We start from the raw sequence: 11,169 nt of genomic DNA, 5'->3' as shown, positions 1-11,169 counted from the left end.
TTGAACCGCCAGCCGTCTGGTTAGCAGGCAAGTTTCTTAGCCACTATGCTACCAGAGCTCCTCTAATTAACATAATGCAGAAAACCCTATTTCCAAACAGGATTACATCCATAGGTTTGGTGGTTTGGATTCCAACACATATTATTGGGGGATACAATTCAGTCTACAACTTAGACTAAAATTTTATTCTTCATTGGTGTTGAGAAACCAGGTGCCTTGGGCCACTTCTGTAATAAGTATGATTAGATACTGGAAATTGTAAAACTTTCTAATTCACTTACTCCTCTTATTTCCCCCACTGCCATTACTCTAGGTCAGCCCAGAATCATATCTTGCCTGGGTAACAGTAGCAGCTACCTAACTGTCTGTTCTGACCAAAATTTTGCCACCTCCATCCATTAGGTCCATTTTAAAAAGCATAACTTTTTTTTCCTGAAGTTCTAATCTTATGAAGTTGCTTCCTTATCAAGATATTTATTGATGCTCGACCACCTTAGGTTAAAGTCTAGATTCTCCAAAATAGCTTACATATTTTAGTAATTGTCACTTTTATGTTGGCTGCTTTATGTTGTCAGTATTTCAGTCTGAAATAAAGTCTATTGACCCTATATCAAGGCACAGCTCAAGCATCATTTTTCATTTTGAAGTAAACTTTTTCCCAATTCCCTATTAGGAATGTCTACACTCTATTTAAACCCCCTACCACATACAGCATAGATTCCTATCTCAGCAACTTTAATTCTTATTAAATCAAAAACGTTTGTTTACATATGGATCTCCTATAAGAATAGACTCTCCTTTCAGTTAGGAACCTGAAATTAATTTTTTTAAAAAAAATTAACATGCAGTAAGCATGATGAAGATTTATAGAATGGGTGATTGACTGAGTGAATAAAAGAATGGGACCTTACTCAGGCTCATGTTCTTTAGTACCTATACTTGATTATGACTACAGGACGTTAACACTAACACTCATTAATGATAATATGGATTAAAGTAAAGTAAGTTAAAGTATTGTTTAAAAGTGTTTTTAGTACCAGTATATACTTATTGAAGTACAGTATAATCCACAGAAATGTTGAACTACAACAATGAGCAACAGGAAACAGTTTAACAATATGTTTTTTAAAACACAGATATGGATTCAAACACAACTCCACTACTTAAAAGTGACATATCATTGGGTCTATTAGTTGAACTTTTATGAGCTTGAATTCTACATCCATAAAGATTAAATTGTTAAAGTAGGTGACATGCCTAGTGCTCTATAAATAGAGGCCATGTGTTTCACACATATTCAAAAAAAATTGATTTTTCAGTCCTTGGTACAGATATAAGTTAATAGGATCTCTCATCCCAGGGCCACTTACTCAAACATTTCACTATATATATACTCAAAGACAAGAAAACATTTTTGTACATGAATACCTTTACTCTCCAAAATTATTATAGTCAGTGGTTCCTCTCTGTGCAATTTGAATATATATAGATGCTAGAAAAGCAGTCAAGGTTATCAGTACCCAAGGCCTGAAATGAGGATTATAATGTCCTAGTTAACTATTCTCTACAAAAAAAGCCACAGCACTCAAAAATTAGTGCTAGCCACTGGTTCACAAGGGAGCAAGCTGCAGGTGTTAGGAGAAAAAGAGAGAGGGCTCTTAAAATTAGTATAGTTGTAATATTATTAAGTTAATGTCTCTTTGAGAGCAACTGTTTAAGTTTTCATCCCAAAGCACTGAATTCATGAAATTCTATCAAACTCCCTGATTCAGTGACAGTTCTGTCATAAGGCAATGGCATACCAATAACTTGACAAAAATAACTCCCTATTTCATGAGAATCTTTCTTGAAGAATATTGCTTAAGAAGGAGGAAATATTTACTCATTACCATTGAAAAGGAGACTTGAGAGAGAATATTTTTCCTTCTTTTTGTTTATTCCGAACTTCCATATATTTATTAAGAGTATGGAAGCTAGAGGGGACCTTGAAGATCACCACCCAAATCCATCATTTGACAGCTAGGGAAGGGGAGGACCAGAGAGCTGAAATGGTATCTCAAAGGGCAGACTTTAGTGAGTGAGAGAGTGAGAGAGTGAGGGAGGGAGGGAGGGAAGGAGGGAAGAAGGGAGTGAGTGAGTGAGTGAGTGACAGTATGTCAACAGATTGAATCTCTCTATTTCCTTGTTAATTTTTCCTCAATTATTTTTCTTTAAAAACAGCATGACCATATCCACATAGGATCATAAAATCAGCACAGACTTGAGTAAAGAAAAAGCAAACCTCTCAGAATGCCTTTTGCAACAATTGGCAGTGATGTCAGTCTCCTCAGCCATTTAATGTCCTCCCAGCTGATAGATGGGTCTATTGCTTTAGCCACATATGCAGCAAGTCCACTGTTGTCTCCAAAGTTTTCCTTAGGAGAAAATGCTAAATCATTGGTCTCAAAATTTTTCATTCTGAAATAAAGAAATACATAAAATGAGAAAATTTTTATGAAAAAGTTAGACATATCTTTGCAACAATTTTTCAATGAAAAAGTTACTTTCTCCAAATCAATTGGCTCTTCATTCCTCAACCATCTATAAGTTGGTTGTGTGCATATTTTCCATGTTTTGATGTAAGAATCTAGGCTAAATGTGACAATCTAGTCATCTTAATTGGTCCCCTAAAGTTTATTTTACATCTTAGGCTATGATTATACAAACAAATCAGTTTAAAGGAGAAATATGTGGCGAAGTTCAAATATCTCTTCCTTTTTAACCTGGTTTATGGATGGAGACAGAACACTTGATGCTATTTTAAGTCAGCAATGCAAATTTGCATGGTGATTTATAATTTTCAAAGGCCTTTGAATACCAATATTATCACAATGTTTTCTTTAACTTGTTGGAAGTAAGATTGATACTTTATGATTCCCATTTTACATAGAAAAAGTAAAAACAGAATTGTAGAATGAGACATTTCCAATTTCCAAGTATTAAACTACCACATGTTGGCATTCAGGCACTAACTAGCCCAAGTCTAGGAACCAAGAGGACTCCTAATCTTGTTGTCTTTGCTCATATCTCATCAAGTGCATCCTGACTATTGCACTTGACATCAGGAAAACTTCACATACACTTTTGAAAATGTTAGAGGAGTTTGGAACCCCACTACCATGTGTTAACATCTACTGTCTGCTGCCCTCTCGACTCTTGCCTGTCCTACTATCATGGTGGTGGTGTCGTCATTCAGCATGGGGGAAAAGGCAGTGGGCTTTCCCAGTAGAGGGTATGTCAACTCTTGCCTCCCCCTCCTCCATTTAGTGGTTCTCTCTGAGGCCTTGCATTTGCTGATTCAAACTTCCAGACAATTCTAACCAGGGCATGAGTTTTCCAACAATCTGCACCTTCATTTCTTTGCCTGTGGCTTTTTCATACTCCTGGAGCATGTTTAGTAACCATAGAGCTGACTGGAAGGATTGGGGATGTTGGTTTGCAAATACTCCAACTTCCTCACCTCCTGGGTAGACTAGTTCTGAGGAGTATGTTTGACCTGAGCTGAGCTCCAAGAATTTCCCAGCAGGATTTTTCCAGCAGCATTGCGCTTCATTCAGTTACCAACAGTTTTAGCTGTTTTGCTAACATACCCTTTGTTTGCTGCCTTCCCTCCCTTGTCCCACTTCCCAACTCCTTTACTAGTATTCTTTTCATTACCCAAATGAACTATTTTTGCTTAAATCACTAGTTCACCAATAGCTTCTAGGGCAACACAAACTAAGACATAATCCCACTGAGTTGCTGACTTCCCCAACATAATTTTTTTTTAAAGAAGCTTAGAGTGCTACTTGCTCATCGTGTGCCTAAAATCTTTTCTCTTGGTCAGATATCCTGATATCCTGACTAGATCTTGGCAGTTCTTAAACTAGAGGCTATGTTTATTCTGCCTACACCTCTGACCTCTACCTGGTGAATGTTCATCTGGATACACAATGATACCTCTAAGGTGATTTAACTGTCTACCACCCCAATTCTTGTTGTGGTTTCATTTCTCTGATGGGGTGCATTTTAATAATGTAATGACCTGGATTCACCTCGTTCTTCTAGACATTATAACTTACCCTGTTAGCCAATCATTTCTTTGGGTAAAACTACAGGTGTATTATCAATCTCTGACCTAATTCTATCTCTCTCTCCCCATCCACCGGTTTTGCTACTGAAGATAGCAAAGACCTTCTAGCCGTAACAATCAAAATGTGCACATGAACCTGAAGCATAAAGGCACGCAATCATAGGACTAAGTTGAATACAAAATTATGTTTCATATGTTTTACAATTTAAGAACGTTAAACTAAAATAGCTGGCCATATACCTTGAGTATCATATATGATCACAAGGACATATCTCACGTAACTCTATTCAAGCCATTGGCAATGTTTTCTCAATGGGTACTGAACAATTTCATGGACTCAGATGTCATTAAAATCACAGAAAGTTTCAGCTTATTGGGACTCATGCAGGTTTTGATAGGTTTGGGTAGTGATTTTAGCTGAAATGCTTGAGCACATTTTTTTTTTTTTTCCAAACCACTTAGGTTTTATCACAGACAGAACTTTGTCTTCTATGGTCACTCTAAAACTTGAATTGAATTAAGCTAACATTTATATCAATAAACATATCTTTATTACAGAGCCTTCTATTACTTCAAAATGATACTAAGTGACCAGTACATTTCAAATGTTTAAATAATATTGTTAATAAGAAATAGGCCCAGTCTGTCTACTCCATGCCAAGACCAGAAAAAGAGAAAAATATCTGTATGTGTATATACTCTGCACAGCGCCCCCACCCCCATCCCAAACAAGCTACAGTGTTTCACCAGGGCCAGGGTGAAAGGGTGAAATGAATAGGAAAAAACAGAAACATGGATAAAATTATATAAATAACTGTTGTTATTCTTGGATGGTGAAATGCAGATCAACACTTGAATGAATGTTGCCTTACAGAAATTTCAGGGCACAATGAAGCCTTGTTGTTACTCTAAAACTTTGTTCAAAGCCAGGAGCCAAGAAAAAGTTTTCAGATATCTTGACAGAGACCCACGATGGAGTGTTTTACAGTGGCTCCGAAAGAAATCTCCATGAATGCCATTTTTATTTGGATTATGACATGAACAGAAAAAACACTAAAAGGCACTTCTGATAACCAAAGTATTCCATTTTGTAAGGACTTCCTTACACGTAAAGGAGCAACAACAAAATAGTAACACGATTACATAGAACTTAATTCTCAGAGTCCCGATTTGTTCAATCACCTGAAGGCAAAGCACAGGGTTTCTTCTTTGTAAAGTACTCATTGTCCCTTGAATGGGCCTCAAATACACTTTTTAATCTAATACAGAAATTACTGCATTTTTAGTAAATTAGAACCATAAAAATAGTAACAACTGTAAAAGAAAGTTAAACATCACAAAATAACAACAGTAGCATTGATAATAATGAGTATTATTGGGAATAAGTATTATTTGTCATAAGTATTGAAAATGTGACATTAAAGAGAAAGCTACACATTTCTATATTGTGAAACCAAACTAAAAACTTGTAGATTCCAGGATATCAACATAATATGAAAGAAAGAGAAATTGAGAGAAAGGGGGGAGAGATTCATAACATCAATAGAAATTGACACATGGGGTAAGCAGTTTGCCCCTCAGACAGACCCATGTATGTCAGAGCAGAACTATGCATGGAAGATTTTCAAAGGCTGATTTTTTTGGAAGTAGATTGCAAAGCTTTTCTTCCAAGGTGCCTCTGAGTGGCCTTAAACCTTCAAACTCCCAGTTAGCAATCAAACACTATAGACTTTTGCACCACCCAGGGACTATGGCACACAGGTTACCAGCATTTAATTCTTTGGTTAGTAAAATAATTATATTGATAACATAGCCCTGATAATTCCTTCCTCAATGTGACTGCAATAAACGAAAACCCACTGCCATAGAGTGAATTCCAATAGTTAGACAGAAAGTTAGGGCCTAGGTTTAGGTGTGAATATAAACCCTTGTTCTACTTCTTACTAAACCCATACCCTCATTGCAGTCGAGTGGATTCTGACTCATAACCATCCTACAGAACAGACTAAGACTGCCCTTTAGAGATAGGGTTTCCAAGACTGCATTTTTTTATGAAAGCAGACTGCAACCTCTTTCTCTCCCACAGAGTGGCTAATGACTTCCAACTGCCCATCTTCTAGGTAAAAGCCAAGTGCTTTAACTACTGTACCACCAAGGCTCCTTACTTCTTACTTCGTTGTTGTTGTTGTTTGGTGCCATCGAGTCAGACCTGACTCATAGCGACCCCTCCTTGGGTTTCCGAGGCAGTATCACTATGGAAGTAGATTGCCCAATCTTCCTTCTGAGGAGTGGCTGGTAGATTTGAAACACCAGCCTTCTGGTTAGCAGTCAAGTGCCTTAGGCACTATGTTACCAGAGCTCCTTTGCTTCTTACTAGTCATGTTATATTGAATAAACCATAATATATTTGTAAATTATTTCCTGCTTCAACAATTACTTATTGATCACCTATTGCATACTTGTGGGAACTCTGGTAGCGTAGTGGCTAAGGCACTTGACTGCTAACCAGACGGCTGGTGGTTCAAACCCACCAGCCACTCCTCAGAAGGAAGATGGGGCAATCTACTTCCATAGTGATACTGCCTCGGAAACCCAAGGAGGGGTTGCTATGAGTCGGGTCTGACTCGACAGCACATAACAACAACAACAACAACAACATTGCATACTTGTGTTTTAGGTTTGGTGGCCATAACAGTGAATAAAATAGTCAAATATCTTTGCCAGCACAACATACTTCACAAGAACATTGTTCTACATCCTACTTTGTTGAGTAGCAACTTGGGTCTTAAAAAACTTACAAGCAGCCCATCTAAGATGCAACAATTGGTCCCTCTTCATCTGGAGCAAAGAATAATGAAGAAAACCAAAGACACATGGAAATAGTGCAAGGGACTAGTGGACCATGCAAACCTCAGCCTACATGACCCTGAGACTAGGAGAACTAGATGGTGCTTGACTATCACTGTCAACCATACCAAATGGGATAAAAATAGGAGATCCTGAATAGAGTGGGAGAAAAATGTGGAACAAAACTCAAAATCATAAAAAAAAGACCAAGCTGACTGGTCTGATAGAGACTAGTGAACCCCCTAGACTATGGCCCTAGTCACCCTTAGGGCCTGGAATTAAACACACACTTGTGGTTTCCAGCCAAACAATAGACAGATGTATAAGGGGAACATTTATACCAGGTACACTCTGTGGAACAGTCAACAGCAGGAGATCAGAAGAGCGATATTTACACAGAGAGATAGAGCTCAGAGGGCAGAAGTGTGTGGGAAAGGACACAAACAAGGTAACCACAGGAAGGAAGTGGAAAAAGAACGGTAGTATTATGGGGATTGCAATCAGTGTCATGAAACAAAATGTGTATGAATGGAAAATAAATTTGTTCTCAAAATTTTCACCCAAATCACAATTTAAAAAGTAATTTCTGTCAGCATGAGGGTGACATTCTAATAGGGAGACAGGAGATAAACAACAAACATGATCAATAAGTGAATTTGGAGCATGTTAGAAGATAAAGGCTATACAAAATATGGGGGCAGGACACAGAGCAGAATAAGAGGCATGTGAGCCGGCAGAGGCGCAATTTGCAATTTTAAATACAGTAGTAAGGGCTGGGGTCTTTGAGAAGCTACACTGAGGAGGAAATTAGCAGAGTAGAGCTAGTATTAGTTCCCTATTGCTGCTGTAACAAATGTCCCCAAATTTACTAGCTTAAAACAACACAAATTTATTCCCTTACAACTTCTTGAGGTCAGGCATCCTGAAACGGGTCTCACTGGACTAAACTCAAGATTTTGACAGACTATATTTCCTCTGGAGGCCCTAGAGGAGAGTGTGTTTCCTTGCTTTTTCCAACTTCTACAGGCCGTCTGCATGCCTTCACTCAGGACACTACAGCACTCCGATCTGTCTGTCCTCACATGATCCTGACACTCCTGTCTTCCTCTTATAGGGACTCTATGGTTACATTAAATTCACTCCGATTATCCAGGACAATCTCCCAATCTCAAAATCTTTCATTTAAAAACATCTGCAAAATTCCTTTTTCTATATAAGGTAACATACTCACAAAGAATAGGAATGAGAGCATGGACATTTGTGGGAGGTCATTATTCCTCCTACCACAGTTATTAATATGAATGTTTTCCTAACCAAAATATTTAGAAGTTAATAGGTCATGTACCATGTCTGACTTCACATATCTTTCTTTCTTTCTCTTCCTTTTTTTCTCTCCCCTTTCCCTCTCTTTTTTCTCTTTCCTTCTCCCTCCCCTCTTCCTCACTCCCTTTCATTCACATTGTGTCTTTCTCCTGGGATCTATTTCTTATTTCTACTTTTGTTTCCTAACATAGAGACATGTGACTTCCATCTCTAATATCAAGACTTAAAGGAAGTGAGGAAATTAATCACATGTTGATCTGGGAAAAGAATTGACAGGCAGAAGAGCAGCCAATGTGAAGGTTCTAAGGCTTGAGCATGCTGGTGCCTTCAAAGAGCAGCGGGGAAGCAGTGTGACTGGGAAGACTGAGTGAGGCAGGTGCTGGATGAAGTGCTCAGAGAAGTAATGCTCCTGCTTGTATAAAGCTGTGCTGGCTACTTACATTGTGAGAGTATCTGGGAAGCCAACAGCGGCCTAGAGTGGAGAAGTATCTTGATCTAACTGTTTACTGTGATCTACTCTGGCTGTTGTGATCTTAATAAGTCATTTCAGGGCTTAAGAAATGTCATTGGGAAAATTGTACACAGGGTAGGTGTCATGATTTATCTTGATCTCAGTCCATGATTGAAAATCACATGTCTTCTCCTGAAACTCCCCTGCACTGCCCTGAAGAGCCAGATCTCAACCCAAGGTAAATGAATCACCTCTATAGGGTACAGGGAAAGAAAAAGGCCCTTGCCCCAAGGCCTCATGAAACATTCTATTGACTGATGAGAGTAAATGGGAATCCCCCTTAATCTCCCTGAAGTTTCAGAACTGCCATGCCATTTCTAATGTACACACGTACGTGTATTTTCTGTATTGACCAAGCAGAGAATAGCAAACCCCTGAAGTGTTGCTGGTCTTAGATGCCAAAAATCAGGACCCTGCTCCCACCCAGGCAGGGAGGCAGCAAGGGCTGGAAGGAACCACTGCTTTATACACTCATTCTCTTCTGGATTTCCTGCCTCCCTTGTCTGCCAAACCTCACTTCTGAAAAGCCAGGCTTCACCTTCTCTGAGTCAGGTCAGTTGCAGAAAGAACTCTGATTTCATATCAGGCTGTAACAGATTCTTTTTCTGAATATATGTGGCCTTGAGCGGAAGCTTGGGCCTCCCATTAGTGAGCTCTGCCTTCGAGAGCTGGATGTGGGCTGTGGTGGAGCCGACCAGAAGGCACTGGCCCGCCCTAAAGTCTACTAGGGACAAACAACACCAGTGTACACTCTGGGGGGCTGGGTGTTTTGTTTGTTTTTTTTTTTTTCCTGTGTCCCCATAACCTGGATGTTTTGCTCATGATTTGATCATCTTCAGATGGGAGATGTGACAAGCTTCAGAGCCGAGGCCACTCCTGTGCACACCAGCAGCTGAAAGAGGCCTTTGTCTCCTGGCCCTTCACGTCAGCTGGGCAAGGGCCCAGGAGCAAAGTAAAAAAGGAAAAGCAAATCTACCTTCCCGCTCCTCACAGAGTGGCCCCAGCACTGAAGCAGCAAGAGTCACCAGCCAGAATTAGCAACTATGTCATTTTCATCATCTGGATAGATAACTCTGTGAAACATGTTTTCTTATCTAGAACAAGAAAGTGTTTCTGAAACTAAAAGAAAAAAAAATGTGTATCATTTAGTAGTAGTAGTAGTAGTAGTAGTAGTAGTAGTAGTAGTAATTGGAGAAGGAAAAAAAGAAGGGAAAGGAATAGCAGTTTCCTTTTCAAATGGCCAAGGGGAAATAATGAGTAATGTTTTCTATCAGAAGCCTGGATAATGGGAAATTCATTATTTTAGAAAAAATAGCACAATCAAAATAGGGAAATAATGTGACTGCAGACTTTATATTAGGGAAATTTGAAGTCATCTGTTCCCTTAAGAATTTGGCTAAATGTGGAAATACGTCAGAGATTTTTGTTTTTGTTTTCTCATATGGACAGGGTGCTTAGGTGACCTTGTGTATCGGATAAACAGGGCAGGTTTTTTGACAGGTCTGGCAGGGAGAATCCAATTATTTTCTGGCATTGGTACTGAAAGTATCATAGGGATAACACCACACAACTAATTTATACCTTGGTCAATAGCAAGAGTTTACACATGACAAGTTTTATACTCATGCAGGTATATACAGTAAAGCTATATTGTCAAACGTGACACTTAGTCATGTCTGTATATGATCGTATGTGGTGCCTGAGATATGCCTCACTCTGATTCTAATACATATGGAATTTCTGGAGTGCAGATTGGATTTTGAGCTATTTAGATTTTGAGTATTGTAGGAGGATTACACTTATAGGTTGAATAAGCAATGGCCTCTGTGAAATGAGGTCTAGGGTTCAAGTAAGCCATCCCTCATTCTCTCTCATCTTCTCATAGATGCTCTGGGATTCCATCATCAAAATGTCCTCCATTTAAACTAAGATTTTGATCTTTGTAAGTCCCATATCAGTCATACATGGGCACGAACAATCTAACAGTAGATTTTGGCTGGAACCAGGGGAAGGAAAAAAAGGTGAGGAAATGAGGTCTACAACTTAGGAGAGTTGAGATCTTTCTTAATAAACTCTGCTGAGTTTATAGCTTTGCCTACAGATAATTCTAAGCCTGAAATATTACAGGGAAAGGGATGAAAATTCTCTGCTAGTAAATAAATTGAATGTCCTGACAATCATTATAATCCAGTTTTAGATGATTTGATAGATTATTTTCATTAAGATAAGTGAGTAGATAAATGAATGAATGAATGAATCTTGATCTAGATGAACCACAATAAAGGAGTAATGTTGCTGAAAATGAGAAGGGACAGGCTTTCTTAGTCTCTTTTTTTCCTTTTTAATCTTTCTACAACCAACCCAGCTCCAGTTATTA

The 11,169-nt window shown here is 38.7% G+C and overlaps 1 protein-coding gene across 1 annotated transcript in view; it reads right to left on the bottom strand.

Moving 5' to 3' along the window:
* The window catches only part of HAO1 (hydroxyacid oxidase 1), a 93,023-nt gene that overhangs the window by 34,893 nt on the left and 46,961 nt on the right, over positions 1-11,169 (bottom strand). Inside the window, exon 4 of the mRNA XM_007955980.2 lies at positions 2,282-2,457. Within this exon, the coding sequence (XP_007954171.2) occupies positions 2,282-2,457 (176 nt within the window). The remainder of the gene's footprint in view (positions 1-2,281; positions 2,458-11,169) is intronic.

The sequence above is a fragment of the Orycteropus afer genome, unplaced genomic scaffold (assembly GCF_000298275.1).
Source record: "Orycteropus afer afer isolate SDZICR_OR568_19922 unplaced genomic scaffold, OryAfe1.0 scaffold00567, whole genome shotgun sequence".
NCBI classification, from domain to species: Eukaryota; Metazoa; Chordata; class Mammalia; order Tubulidentata; family Orycteropodidae; genus Orycteropus; species Orycteropus afer.
Note: the sequence above shows the minus strand (reverse complement) of the source record. Positions and strands in the feature narration are given on the sequence as shown.